Raw genomic sequence first — 15,153 nt, forward strand, 5'->3', positions numbered from 1 at the left:
GAGTCTGCACCCGTGCCCACAGGGCCTCCTCTGCGGGGTCTGGGGTCCTAAGTGTGCCCCGCCCCACACGTCTCCTCCAGGATCACGGCCTGCATTTCAGGAGACCACTTCCCGAACGGCCGGTGTCCGTCTGACTCCTCCACTGCCGGATTCCAAGCCGGCGTGTTCAAAGCAAACCCACCGACGTGCGTACGTGAAGCACTTACCTTGCACTGAACACTGTTAGGTGCTAAGAACGGACAGAAAGTCGTCGTGGGCGGGGGTCCTGCTCTCCAGCAGCCTAAGGATGGGCAACGTGTGAGATACAGAGAGGGACGCACACACTAACCAGTTGAAGGACGGAACGTGGCACCGTGTGACACCGGTTTGCCCCAAACTCTTCTGGGACACGAGAAGCTGCCAAAAAGACCTACTCATTTTGAGCCCCAATTTCTACCAGAGCTGCAGGAGAAGAGAAATCCACATGGACCGGGCACCTCGAGCAACCTGCCAGATGTGTGCGTGCAGGGGAGGCGCCCAGGCGGAAGGAACCAGAGGGGACAAGACTGGCCTGGTGGCGCAGGGTGTGGTCCGGACCACATCGGGAGAGGTGGGCAGCAGGGCGGCCTAATTTTAATATGCACATGTCCCAGCAGAGCCAACCTGCCACCAGGAGAGCTGGTGCAAGACTCCAAACACACCTTCCCGGTTACTGAATGAAATCCGGGAAAAACAAAGGGGGACCCCGGAGTCCTGGGGGGAACACTGGGAACCTGTAGGAACGGCCGCCAAAGATCTGGTGGAAGAAACGGTGTGCAACCCAAGGGCCTTGGGATGATCCTTCAAAACACACTTCGACCTTTTCATCCTGCAGAGTGCAAAGCCGGTCCTCCTCACAAAATCCTGCACAGGCTGTTAGGGGAAGACAGGAGCACAAAGGAAACTATCCCAGAGCTGAATCTAGTGACCACACAAATACCCGAGTCAAACAAGCTGTAATACTGATGAGGCATGAATGAACAGTAACTGTTTCCAGGGCTGAATAAAGGCGGGCCACCTTATCGGGGAGGTCACACAGAGCCTCTCCGTTGGTGCCCCTTCTAGTAAGAACAGGCGAGAATAGCTCTCTTCTCTGTGTGTGGGGGGCGGGCGGCGGGGGCGGGGCACTCGGGCCGAAGGTTGATCAGACTGAGAACGTTTTCTTGGAGGCAACAGAAAAAAATCTGCTTTCGGTTTAACCTGCAATAGTTGCAGCCTCTGACCGGGACACATTGTTAATTAGTCAAAGAGAAGCCCCGCTTTAGTTACCCATTGAATTAGGTATCTTCAAACACTGTGACCTAGAATCGACAGTACAGCTAACTCTCTGTTTACCACGGTAATGGGGATTTCTGGAAGGGCAGCAGTTAATTGAGAAGCAGAAACAATCCCATTTTGTCCTCATCAAGGCACATATCACTGCATCAAGGCTGATGGCTTCCAACGAGCGTCCACGGAGGCCCTCGGGTCTGCCCACCACTGTGAGATCTAAGCCGCACCCTTCTAGCTCAACAAGCCAAAGGGTGTCTGGCCCCCACCACACCTGGGTCTGGCAGACAGCGGGGCCCCGTCCAAATTTTCAGGGCGTGGGGACACCGGGAAAGCACGGACAGTCACCCCATGCCTCACCCAAATCGCAACAGGACCTCTGGCGAGTGACACGTGGTGGTGCGAGGGGGGCTCTCAGGGAGACAGGAAAAAGGGGGCCCTGGGTCCGCGGGAGGGTGGACCGAGAGGCCGGGGAGGAGACAGGGAGAGAGTTGGCTGTACTGACACACAACAAGCACACCCCCAGCAAGCCGCCCAGCGTTTCCAGGAAGGAGAAAAGCAAACCGCCGTCCCACCTCGGGCTGCGCGGTCACAAGTGAGGCAGGGCTGGGACCAGTCGCCATTTGGGCGGGAGGCCAGCCCCAGGTGCGGCAGGAAGGGGTGGCGCTGGCTCAGCGGCTGCAGCTCCTCGCTCTGACCCAGCGGGGCCCCTGCGCGGTGCTGGGGGCACAGCGAGGCCTCGGGCGCTGTCGGGCAGGGACACACACACACACACAGAGAGAGACACGCCGTTAGAGGGAGTGGGAGCGGCACGGTGCGGGCCGGGGCCGGGGCCCGTGGCGCTCGGGGGCGGCGGACAGCCCGCTGACCACATTCTGACCCTGAACATGCAGCTCGAGCTCAAGGTCTGAGGGAACCGGAAAGCGTCAGAGCTGGGGCCGTGACAGCATCCGGCAGGCCAGCAGAAGGCCGGCAGGCCTGCCACCGGTGCCCGACCCGAACCCCCGGCTCCCGCACGGGGAACGTCCCACAAGCTGTTGATGGACGGGATGCTATTCTAGCTCTCGCTTCGGATCCTCTGGCTTCTGGACAAAAATGACCGCAACAGGCACGTCGCGAGAAGGGCAGCTCCCAGTGGCTGCAGAGCACAGGCGCGTCCACTTCCCAGACAGGAAGCCGAGGCAGCCTGAGACCAGCTCAACCCACAGCGGGCACTTTTGGGGGGTGGGGAGGCTCCACGAGAGCAACAAACGAGCTCTCCCTTTAAAGGGCAATCGTCACCACTTTGGTGATGAACCTGGCCCAGACAGAGACTTCTGGAGACGCAGGTCGCTTTCCTTCTCGTGCGGTCTCACGAGGGTCACAACCTATGCTTCAGCAGAGCAGTTCAAACTGAGAGGGAAACAGCCACGACTAGAAACAGGGACAAGAAAAATGCTAACCTCTCCAAGCTCGGTCATAATTTGGAATTCCTAGGGAAGTCCAGGAAGTCTGGCTTTGGTACACAAATCTCCCATTTGACACATTTCTCAAAATGCTGCTGGTGGCAGGACAACGTCAAACTGACACCTGCAGGCGGGAGCCGTTAGTAGGTGGTCGGCCAGCAGAACCAATGACCACACAAGGACCGACAGGCGTTTGTCAGGCTACAAACAATTTCCTTTTAAAAAAAAAAGAAAAAAATGGGGTGGTTGGGTGGCTCAGTTGGTTGAGTGTCCAACTTCGGCTCAGGTCATGATCTCAAGGTTTGTGGGTTCGAGCCCTGCATCGGGCTCTGTGCTGACGGCTCAGAGCCTGGAGCCTGCTTTGGATTCTGTGTCTCCCTCTCTCCCTGCCCCTCCCCCACTGGTGATCTGTCTCTGTCTCTGTCTCTCTGTCTCTCTCTTGTTGAAAAAAATAAACATTAAAAAAAAAAATGTGCAAGAAATAAAAAAGGCTGGTGTTATGCTGACAGTGTTACCGATACCAAAACGAAAGGCTGTGTAGGGGCATGCACTTTTGTTTTTACAGCCATAAGATACAAGTTCTGCGTCCCCGCAGGCCACCAGGGCCACCTGTCTTGACACAGCATCAGGGAAAGCAGCAGGGTGCCTGTTCCCGGGGCCGCTTTTAGTGAATGCCCAGGACGCCAATGTGGCTCACAGAGACCAGCTCCCGTCAGGCCCTGAACTCCACTCCTGTTCCCTGAAATCTCGTCCAAATGTTGGGCAAAGGCCCAGCATAATCCGACATGCAAAACGAGAAAACAGAGCAGCCCCACCCAGCACAGACCCAGCCATGCAAAAGCAAATCCCCAAGAGCTCTCGCCCACATGTCCAAAGAGGGGCCTTGCTCACGCTGGCACCTGCAGAGGCCTCTGCCTTCTCCCTCCCTCTTTAAGGGAGACAGAGACATCCCATCTCTCTCCCCTGGGACGCTGAGGTAGAATAACACGCTGAGCCGGTCGGGAGACCCCGCAGCCCAGTGGTTAGACAAACATTTAATGAGATGAAAGAAACGAGATCATCATCGAGAAAGAACGTTCGTTTCCTCCTACCTACCAAACACAGTCAACTTCCCACCGTCTGTGGGGCAGGCCAGTCGCTTCACTCCGGCCCTTCCCTGTGGGGGAAAGGGGCAGACCGTCTCCCCGAGGGCCGGCTGGCCCTGCCCGGATGTACCGAATCACACCACGGAGCAGCAGAGGGTCTTGAGACCCCGGAGGCAGAGCAGCCAAGGGACCAAGCCCCCGTGTCGCCGTGGCCCGGTGCAGACCACCGGCGGTGCTGCGCAGGCTGCAGGGAGCTGAGAACGAAGGACAGATACGAGCTCTCGCTCAGCCCCAGGGCGCCCACCCCACCTGAGGCCCAGCGCGCTGGCAGGGGGTGGGGGGCGCTTCCACTACTCACAGCCATGGTAGGAGGCGGGCGAGCCCCCGGCCTTGCCGTACTCCTGCTCCGAGTAGCTGGTGGAGAGGTTGGGCTGGCTGGAGCCGCGGCCGAAGGTGATCTGGTTGCTCCCCATGCCGGTGGCGACCTGGGCCATGCGCTCTTTGGTTTTGAGAGCCTGGGCCCTCTCGGCCTTCAGCCGCTCCTCGTCCTTGAGCAGGGCCACCAGCTGCTTTGACTTCTCGCGCACGTTGATGCCCTGGTCCTTGCCATCGCGGTCCACGTACTGGAAGTCCTTCAGGGTCTGGATGGCGAAGATGTTCTCGCGGCACTGCTGGGCCACCCGCTCGGAGCCCGTCTTGATGAGGTAGTCCAGCAGCGTCAGCGCCTTGTACACGTGCCGCCAGTTCTTGCCGTGGTCGTTGAGCCGCTTCCACACCATGCTCATGATCTCGGAGAAGGCCACCACGTTGTAGGTCAGGTCCGCGATCTCCGTCATCAGGGAGCTGGACGGGCCCCACGGGTCATTGGAGGTGGCTTCCCGGACCTTTATTTCCGCTTCCGAGTAATTGTTCACGATGTTTTTCATTTGCCGTCTGATAGACGAAGTCGCCATTGTTACTTTTCTTGGCGACAATCGTAGAGCCCTTCAGAGAGAGAGATTCTCCTGTCCCGGGCGAGTTCGTGCCCTGCGAAGGTTCAGTCTCCGCAACAGATCTGGAGTAGGATCCCTGAGAGTCATGTCCTCCGCTGGAGCCTCAGGTCCGAGAAGCCAGAAGCCATGACCTGGAGGAAGAAAGAAACACGCTCACTGTAGCACGCACGCCTCGGAGAGAGTAGGGGGCTCTGGCCTTTTCTGGAAAGGGCAGGTACTGAGGTCGGGGGGGGGGGGGGGGAGGGGGCGCGGTCAGGAGGGTTGGGGGAGGTGTGGACATACTCCAGCCTCCCTAGGAGGAGACAGAGCCACCTTAAAAAAAAAATTGCGACAAGATCAATACTACAAGTTAATAATGAATACAGCCTAAACTCAAGTTTAAGCCTTGGGAAGATAGGAAGTAAACATTGTAACAGTTGTTCTATTTTCAAAACATTTCCACTGGCATGGCTCTTCTGTGGGTTGTATTTTCACTGACTGGTGAGAGAAGAGAACAGTCATAACGCTGGGGGAAGTTGGTCCTGACAAATTTTAAATTACCTATGGGAGCAAGAAAAGACTTGTTTCAGGTATATGTTACCCCCCCAAAATGTCTATCTATGCCTTTTTTTTTTTTTACGTAATCTCTATACCCAATGTGGGGCTCAAACTCACAACCCTGAGATCAAGAGTCACACACTGTGCTGAGTCGGTCAGGTGCTATCTATGCCTTTAAAAATCACTCAACATTTGGCTTTGGTCCAACGTGCTTCTAAATTCCGGGGAATTTTCTGTGAGCACCGCTTTTCTCCTGACTTCTTATAAAGGTTTCCAACTACTCTTCTAAAGCACAGTCAGGACCCTCCAGTGGACTTTCAGAGTCTCCAGCATCTGGCCTGAGCTAATACAACCTCAGAAATATTCTGGTTCTAGCCCAATCCCCTCATTTCACAGAGGACAGAACTGAGGCCCAAGGTTACACATTAATGGGTCCACCCAGCCCTGTGGCACGGACACACGTGTCCCCCCTCTCCAGAGAAGAAACATCTACTGGGCTAGAGTGAGGCCCACATCTCTGACAATGGGCTTTGGTCAGTGAGTGTGGTCTTTTCATCAACAACCACCCAGCTTCCCACACTGTGCCTGACGTGGATATAAATACTGTTGAATAAATTTACAGAACAGATTAAACCGTGTCCCTCTCCTCAGGAAGGCCAGTCTGGCAGGGGTTGGAGGTGAACACAGAGGATCTGAGGATGCAAAGCCAGCACGACCAACTCAGCTGGCTGCTGGGGGCTGCAAAGGCAGGCAGGAGAAGGAACTTCCGCGAGAAAGAACTCCCAGTGTGTCTTCAAAGCTGAGGAGACCTGAGAGGGTGGGAGGAAGTGATAATGTAAATTACTTACTCCTCATCGGTAAAATGAGGAAACTGAGGTCCAGTAGACTCCAGGGACTGCCAAAGACAGAGCAGCACAGCTGGAGCCTGGACACGAAACAAGTGCCCTCCCTCTGCCCACCCCCCATTACCACCTGCCGGGCTCATTTCAGGCTCTTCCGGCTGTGAAGCAGCCAAGGCAGCCTTGGGCCAGGCTCTAGCTCACTGAATGCTCATGAAAAGCCTCCAGGTAAGGTAGGTGAGGAACCCGAGGACCTGAAGTCATGGGGTCAGCTAACCAAGGTCACCTCCACCAAAGCAGCCTGGTGCGGCCGGGACCTGCTCCCTGCCCCCTCCTCCTGCAGTGGCCCATCCTCCCCGTCCTCCCCACCATCCTCCCCACGAGCTGCTGCAGCTGTTGTGCTGCTTCTGTGAGGTGTGGCCCTCACCTTCCTCATCTAAAGCCTCACGTGGGCAATGGGCACATCAAAAAAAATAAAGAAACAAACGAGATGCGGTGGGGGCGAGGGGAAGGGAAGAACCACAGGAAACACAATGATCACTTGTCACATGTAACCGTACAAATAAGGGACAGCTCATAAAACTTTATCCTGGTGACAACCGATACATCTTCTATGGCTAACAAGGCCTTCCCTCCAGCCTCAGATATGCCAAGAATTCTGTCCCCATCTGAAGCCACAGAACAGGGCTTCAGCAGAAGGCAGGCATATTCTGCCTCTCCACTGATCTGGCCAGCTCTCATAAATCCTCTAAAGCCTGTCAAAGGACCAGGGATAAAAATTTTCACGGTGACCTGCACATTTGATTTAGTTAGGCTTTTTCATTCACAACAACATTCACTGCTGCCAGGGACGGGGCAGGCCTCAAAAGCAAAAAGGAACACTTTGATTTTTAATGAGCATCCCTCAGCTTAAAGTACAAACACTCGTCAAAATCAGTAGTAACATTCAGCTGGACTTAACGCCCAGGGGCCCGGCGACGTGCCAGGGACCACCGGGCCCCTCCGTTTGTCACTCCATCTGGTGCACGGCAGGTACGACCTTCCCACCGTCAGGGAGGCAGGAGGCGTGGGAATCCGCTGCTGAAGAGGTCCTCGGCCACCTTCCTCCAGGTCAGGAAGCAGCTTTGATTAAGCATGAGAGCAAATGGTCTTGGTAAGAAGGCCTCAAATGGTTGGAAACACAACGAGAAACAAAACAAAACGATTTCCTGAGGAAGAAATGACGCCCCGGCTCTGCTCCCTTCTTCTAGTCCAGCCACCTTGGACCCAGTGTCCTCCTGGGGAGAGGCCAAGGAGAGGCCAGGAGGCCTGGCCAGGGCACCCACCAAGCCTCCTGGGCCTTTGGTGGCAAAGAAAAGGCTGCACTTCCTCCGATCAAGGGCGGGGAGTGTTCCTGCCCTGCCACACAGAGGCTGGGAAAGGAGCTGAGAAACCGGGGCTGCAGACCAAGGCAGGGGTTTTGTCTAATAGGCTCAACTTGCAAAGACATCTGTTAACAGTCTCTTTGAAATATTTAGGCTCTAAGAAGGGCAAAGCTAATAAAACATTTCTTACAGTCAGAGAAATATAGAAAGCCCATATAATTTGAATGGCTGCCTGCCTTTTTTGTAAAGCCGTAGATAAGAGGTGCTTTCAGGATGGGCACGCGGTGAGAATGAGGAGACCTGGGGATACAAAATTCCTGATAGGAGAAAGGACACCAGAGGCGCCTCCAAGAAACCATGTTCAAGGCCAGCCGGGTGGCACGCCTCACCAGAGACTCTGTAGACCGACCCTTCCAATTCCTGCCGTGAGAGAGGCCAGCGACACTCGAGTGGGCTGCGGGACCACAGCCCCGGATCTCCCAGGAGGCCCCAACTGGGGACGGGGACCTGGGGGGCCCTACCGCACTTGTCCATGTGGACCTCAGACCTCACTCTCCCCATTCCAAAACTTCTCCCCCTCAACCTCAGGATTGGACAGTCAACACCTAAACATCTCCTCTCCAGGCAAACATCTGCCAGGCACTCCCTCCCCAAAACAGGCCCCGAACACAGCGCATCTTCAAATATACACGCTGCAGTGTTTCCAGAACCTAAGTTTTGTTTTGTTCTTGCTTTTTTGAACAGTACGCATGGTCCACCTTCCAAACCTTCCCTCTTCATCTGCTAGTTTTCTTCCGTTTCCAGCTTGCTGAGCCTGAACTAACTAGTACAGGATAATCTGTGACCTCGTGGGACTCTTCAATCAAGCCTAGGAAGCCGTGGTCAGTTCATATACCCCCATTTATTAAGGAGCTTGAGCTCAGATATGGGGAAGGCAGGAGGTAGGAGGCGATGGGGATTGTCAAAACAAGAAGGAAAAATAAACTTTGTTAAAGGTTTAGACCAAGATGGCAAAAAGGGGGGAGGGCTTATTTCCATAAATTACATACCAACAACTCAAGGGACAAATGCCATCAGAATATCAGTAATTAGATGGGGCACCTGGGTGGCTCAGTCATGACATCATGGCTTAGGTTGAGCCCCGCCTCAGGCTCTGTGCCGACAGCTCAGAGCCTGGAGCCTGATTCGGATTCTGTGTTATCCTTGTCTGTCTCTCTCCCCCACTTGTCCTCTCTCTCTGTCTCTCTGTCTTTCTCTCTCTCTCGGATGTAAATAAACATTTAAAAAAATCAGTAATCAGAAAGAGCTTCAGAAATCGAATTCTGTTATCAGACACGACTTAAACTATTGCGTTATAAGTGGTAAAGTTTGTACAACTCTGTTAGGACTTTCAATATTTTCTGAATGGAGCCAAGTTGAGATTTCTATTCAAAGTAAACAAATTTTTAGGGCGCCTGGGTGTTTCGGTCGGTTGAGCGCCCAACTCTTGATTTGGGTTCAGATCCTGATCTCACGGTTCGTGGGATCGAGCCCCACATTGGGCTCTGTGCTGACAACAGGGAGCCTGCTTGGGATTCTCTCTCTCCCCCTCTCTCTCTGCCCCTCCCCTGCTCATTCTCTCTCTCTATCAAAATAAATAAATAAACTTACAAAAAAAAAAAAAAAAGCAAACAAATTTTTCTGCATTTACAGAACAGCTGACCAGGAGCCAAAGGATGTCCATTTGTTACCCTGGATGAGATGACACGGGGCTCCCACCACACCTCCCCACTCCGGCCCCAGCCCTGACTAGCCTATTTTGAAAATGTACTAATTTCTTTTATTAAGAATCAAGGCTTCTGGTGCACAAGAGGTAAACCTCACTGAGTTGATCAAATCCAACAAACGGCAAAGAAACTGAACATTTCAGCTGCCCTGGGGAAGTCTCATCGTGGGCAATGCGCATTTCCGTCAGGCCTTCCAAAAGGCCTTTGAGAGTTCTGGAGAACCACCCCCCCCCCCCCATCAAAAGCCAACAGTCTATCCAGTATAGAAGGGGACACTCATTTTTCTACAGTTAGGCCCCAGTATCGGAGAAGATTCTTTAAGCCAAAGATCTCTTTCATTTCTGTCCTGGAAATGGAATCTACTGTTTCTGCTTATGCAACATCCACTTCCTCTTGTCTTAGAAAGATCCTGGGTCTTCCAAGGGGGAAGCGGCCAGGAGCAGGTCCCGCCCAGGCTCTGCCCGTCAGAGCGCCACAGGCCCCCAACCACAGTGGCTGCATCACGGCAGGTGGGCCATCCAGACTGGGTTGTCCGGAGACCCTTCTGGGTGGCTCTAAAGCGCTAGGAAACCAGAAGGTGGCTGAGCTGCTGGAAGCCACGAAACCTAAAGGGACAGGGAAGAAAGCAAAGAGCAAAGGGAGGGAGGGCAGCAAGACAACACGGGTGGAGCCTCTGGGTCCACCTGTGCTTGAAGCCATCTCTCCTCCACACAGGTGCCTGCGTGGTCACTTGTAACCTACAGCAACGTGTGCCGTCACCTGTAACAGCGAGCCCAGCGCGAGGAGCGCCCTGAGAGCAGGAAAGCCGGCAACGGGCAAACACCAGACGCACAGTGAGTGCCCCCCACCCCGACTCCCCCACGGGGCTTCAAGTAGACGTGCGGGGACACCAACCAGACTCTCCCCAGGCACACCTGACCCACGACCTCAGGCGGACTGAGGAGCCGCGTCCCTCCCGGGGAGGCTCGTCACTCCTCAAAACGCAGGCGGCCACCAGTCAAGGTCTCTTCCAGAGTGACGGCAAAGTAAGAGAGCCCGACGGTCACACTCGCCGGGGACAAGCCAAACAAACCGTGGCGTTCTTGAAAACACAACCAGAATCCAAGAGGCACCGGAGACTGGAATAGCCAAAGAACAAGACTAAATAAACAAACAAACATTCCGAGGCCAGAGCGGTGCCCCTGGAGGCAAGAAGAATTCCATAAAAATGTGCTCCAAGGGCTTGTGCAACTGGGTGGGGAAATTCCTTCCAAACCTAGCGTTCCCAGTCGCTGAAAGAAAGAAGAGGCTCTCTCCCCTACCCAGCGCAGCCCGGGTGGGTCCGCGGTCAGAGCCCGGAGGTCCCTGGGCCGCTCTTGCGTTGCTGCGTCACGGAGGCGGGCGTGGCCGGCCGGCTCCGGAGAAGACACATGCCCTGCCCACCGAGGTCCCCGCCACATCCCTAAGGAGATCTTGGCAGTGGCTTCGCAGGGACCAGGGATCATCATCAGGGGGCAAGACCAGCTATGAGGGAATAGCCCCAAGGGTCTCTCCCTGCTCCCCAAAACCTAACAGCCGCAGGTCAACCAACGCCACTTGTGACGACCCGGTCTCGATCGACAGACGCGGCTGAGTGAACTGATCCAAAAACCATCATCTCAGATGAGGGCTCAAACTATCTGTGTGTGGCAGCCTCCTGTGGCTTTATGTGCACTTTGTTCTCGAGGCAGAGGACAGGGAGAGCTGGGGAAGGGGGTGCGGCCACCGTTCCTGCCGTGGCACACCGGTGTGGCCCGCCGTCGGCCGTCTTCCAGAAGCCCCTGCGGAGACTGTTCAAAAAGCTCCAGACACACAATAACTGGGGGCAGCGCCGAGGGGAGGCGACACCCTGACCAAGCTCCCGGGGTGATTTCTGAGTATCCTGGAGTGAGTGCCCTGGCGTCACCGCATGACACTCATAGACACCAAAAGTTTGTGAAACGCATTGCAAGCCTTGACTAGTTGGCTTTAATTCTCCCCTGCGTGCAATCCACGAGTGAGGAAACATCTCCACCTTCCTACTGGGGAAAAGGGTACCACGACCATCACAAGGAGGCTCAGTCAGGGGGTGGCTGAGACTACGGCTCACATGACCAAACTGAGCCGGCTTTCCAGAAGACAACGGTCCAGTTAGGACAATATGGACAGTGCCACATTCTTTTCCACAGTAATCATTTCAGCCTAAAGAGAAAGGACTATTATGACCCTGCATCAGCCAAGCTAGCAATAACTCAGAGCCTAATGACTACTGCTCATGCACAGGGGAGAAAGGAAAAGGGGGTGGGGGCAGAAACACCCTTTATGTTCACCAGAAAAACGGTGAGATTCAGCCAAAAAAGAAGTGTTCTCTGCACAGAATGGAGAAATCAAATTTTATATCACCATCCAAAAAGGAGTATTATTATAAACACGAAAAAAAAATTTTTTATGTTTATTTATTCTGAGAGAGAGAGACAGAGAGAGAGAGAGAGAGAGGGAGAGGGAGAGAGAGAGAACACAGCAGGGGCGGGGCAGAGGAGAGCGAGAGACAGAATCCCAAGCAGGCTCCACAATGCCAGTGCAGAGCCCGATGCGGGGCTCGAACTCACCAACCGTGAGATCGTGACCTGAGCCAAAACCAAGAGTCAGACACCTACCCGACCGAATCACCCAGGTGCCCCAAAAACAAACATTTTAGACTTGACTTCTAGATGATAAAGCAGGTCAGGTTAAACTGCCCACGCACCTCTCCGCTCTCACTTCTAGGGGAGGAAGAGCCCCACGGGGGTGTCAGCTAACCTACCACCAGGTGGAAATGAAGGACTCCCGCCCCAATGCTGGGCAGTGCCCCTCCTCCCACCAGGCAGCCAGTCCTCCACCGGAGAACATCCTGGGCGGCCTCTGCCAGGATCTGACAGTCACTGAAGCAAGTCAGATAGCCTTCTATGGCTTTACCTGTTCTAAAGTTTTCTAAAGTACTGAAAACACCCATGAGGAATTCTCTTTTTCTTTGCCAGCGTGCCCCCACCACTGAGTCTCTGAGAAGAGTAGCATGTGGGTGCAGATTGTATGGGTGTTGACATGCGGTCATTTTTAAAGATCACGTGAGCCAGGGTCAGAGCTGCTCTGACCATTCGGGCTACACTCTGGCCATCGGACACAGCCACTTAGTTTCACTCCCCGATTTAGGAGACGGGGTATGTTGAGCTGTGGCTCTCTCACCGGGAGGGTCAAGGATAAAATCTTGACAACTGGACCAGGGCAAGGCATAAATATGCCATTTTGAAAGAAAAAAGAACTCTTTAATGCTCCCCACCTCTCTTCTACTCTTCAAAGTCGTTTTGCAAATGACCGATCATTGACAGCATTCTTAAAAAATCACACCAAGGGGCGCCTGGGCGGCTCAATCGGTTGAGCGTCTGACTTCATGATCTCACGGTTCGCGGGTTCGAGTCCTGCGTCAGGCGGTGTGTGCTGACAGCTCGGAGCCTGGAGCCTGCTTCCGATTCTGTGTCTCCCTCTCTCTGCCCCTCCCCTGCTCACGCTGTCTCTCTCTCTCTCTCTCTCTCTCTCTCTGAAAAATAAATAAATATTTAAAAAAATTTTTTAAATGATGGGGTAGACCAGATGCTCTCCCTAAACCCTTCAATTCCCAAGACCCTCTTTCTGACAAATGGCTCAATTCCCTGCCACCTCCGTGGTTGTCACGGGGAGCCCTGACCAGCTCAGCCACAGGTCACTGACTGTGAGGTGAGAACTCTGGCTACGAGCCTAGTGGCAGATGCTTCTGTCGGCCTGTGGGGTTCAATGGTGGGCAAAACGGTAGGGCTTCCTTTGGGCCTTTGGAGGCATGAATAGCCCTCAGAACCCTTCCCTCCTCCCAGGAAGGCAGCTTGTGTGTGACCCCTGGGCCAGAGCGTCTCTGTTTCTAACACACTGTGACTGTGCTACTAGAAATACCCACAAATAACTGGCTGCAATGCCACCCAGAGACTGGGAACCACGGCACGGGGGCATCTGATGGCTCCACACACCCATCCCACCCCCATGGGGCAGGCCCAGCTATGGATTATACTTTGATCAGTACAATTTTCCAGCTTGAGACATCTGAAAAAAATGCCGAGCTGCATGGGAAAATTTAGAATTCCCATGATTTTGTGCTTAATTTAGCCCTGGCTGGCCGCTGTGATGGCACTAAGTCCTGGGCTGTCGCCGTCTCCTGAGGAGCCAGCGCGAGAGAGCGGGAGCGGCGTGAGGGTGAACTATGGGCCCCCTGGGCCAGGCCCCACAGACCGGGTTTTGGGCACAGCAGAGAGCTACCACTTTTCTCAAACGGAGCTCGAGATGCTTGCCAAGAGGAACCCTGCAGGAAAGGAACACGTATTTCCACACTTGTAAGAGCAAACCCAAAGCCAGGAGGAAAACAACTGGTTTGCTCACCTCTCTCTGCCCTTAAAGCAGCAGCTCCAGGAGTCGGGACTCCCCTCGCAGCGGCTGTGAAGGAACGAGGCCAATTTCCGTGGGCGGCTGGGGAGTTACTTCCGCGGACTGTCAGGGAGTGATGGCTGATGTCCACTGACCCTCAAGGCTGGGCCTGGGTCCCCATCCCCCACCCCAGGCAGCCGGCCGGAGGTGGGGGTGGGGGTGGGGGTGGGGGTCAAGCCAGGGCCCCAGAGACCAGAGGACAGGCTCACCTCGGCAAACGGGCAATCGGAAAGAAAGGATAGGCCAGATTCTCCGAAATCGGGGCCCGGGGCCTGGGGCTACCCTGAGGAAGGACAGGACTCGAAGGTTAACTCTGTGTCACCATGTGCTGCACCCTCTTCTCCAATCACTGTCCTATTACTGGGACAGTCTGCTCACTGTCACTTCAGAGAAGCCCATGTGCCACAAACAGGCCCCAGCCCCTCTACCCACCTGTTGCCTCGTCTGCCTGCCGTTCTTCCCACGACTGTCACTTGGACGGCCTTTCTGGTCATTTTTATCCCAGTTTAAATATCGCCTCCTCAGACCCCCCAGTCACCCTGCCACATCATCACCTTGAATGTTCAGCAAAGCCCCGCTCTGCACGGCGTTTTCTCGCTTGTGAACCTGTTTCTCCCCTGTGCCCCCCCCCCCCCCCCCCCCCGCCCCCCGCCCCTGACCTCTGTGAGAGCAGGTCCTGCCTGTGTTCACCACAGTCTCCTCTGGGCCAAGAGCAGAGCCCGGCGCACAGTGAGCGCTGAGCGAACACAGGGGCGACAAGTAAGACCACGACAAGTAAGACCGTGTTTAACACAGTCCCGTCTATCTAGAGACCAGCAGCGTTAACGCCGTCTCCCTTTCCGCTCAGCTCACCGTCACAGGAGTTAAGCGGCTGCCGTACTGACTGCCCAGGGATGAACTGCCCGAGGACAGGACTGCCAGGCCCCCAGCTTCACGAGCGCCACCACAGGAGTGGAGAGTCGCCAGGGCCCGGACCCCACGCAGAGCAGAGACCATTCGATGCCCCCGACAGCCTAGGCTCGGGAGCAAAGCCGGCCAGCGTCAGGCCGCATGTGAGGGCTAACACGGGGATTTCTTATCGAGGTGCCTGGAGAGACACTGGCAAATAATAGGTGTCCAAATATCTGCGTCCTCTTCCCGGCACCACCAAGGGGAGGACGTCGGTAAGGATGTTACTCGGCACGTCCCCGAGGGCGACTCAAAAAGAACTTCCAAAGCAGGAGACAAAAGCCCATGGGAGCTTCTCCGTGAAAACCGTGCTGGGTGGATATCGTCTACCAGTCTGTTGGTCCACAAGCGCCCATTTCCTGACCACACAGCAACCCGGTAAACAGAGTCACTGGCTCCGGCTTTTCT

General features: G+C 54.9%; 1 protein-coding gene across 3 annotated transcripts in view; it reads right to left on the reverse strand.

The window, feature by feature from the left end:
- EPN2 (epsin 2) overlaps positions 1–15,153 on the reverse strand; it is an 87,411-nt gene that overhangs the window by 41,581 nt on the left and 30,677 nt on the right. The window contains exons 2-3 of one of the 3 annotated variants that reach the window (XM_032591228.1): positions 4,176–4,940; positions 1,863–2,033 (exon numbers count right to left, since the gene is read on the reverse strand). In XM_032591228.1, coding sequence (XP_032447119.1) covers positions 1,863–2,033; positions 4,176–4,770 — 766 coding nt within the window. In that variant the 5' untranslated portion in view covers positions 4,771–4,940. Of the gene's footprint in view, positions 1–1,862; positions 2,034–3,827; positions 3,915–4,175; positions 4,941–15,153 lie in introns of those variants that run through there. The other 2 variants (XM_030294876.1, XM_030294878.1) reach the window with 2 other exon arrangements.

This window comes from Lynx canadensis, chromosome E1 (assembly GCF_007474595.2).
Source record: "Lynx canadensis isolate LIC74 chromosome E1, mLynCan4.pri.v2, whole genome shotgun sequence".
NCBI classification, from domain to species: domain Eukaryota; kingdom Metazoa; phylum Chordata; class Mammalia; order Carnivora; family Felidae; genus Lynx; species Lynx canadensis.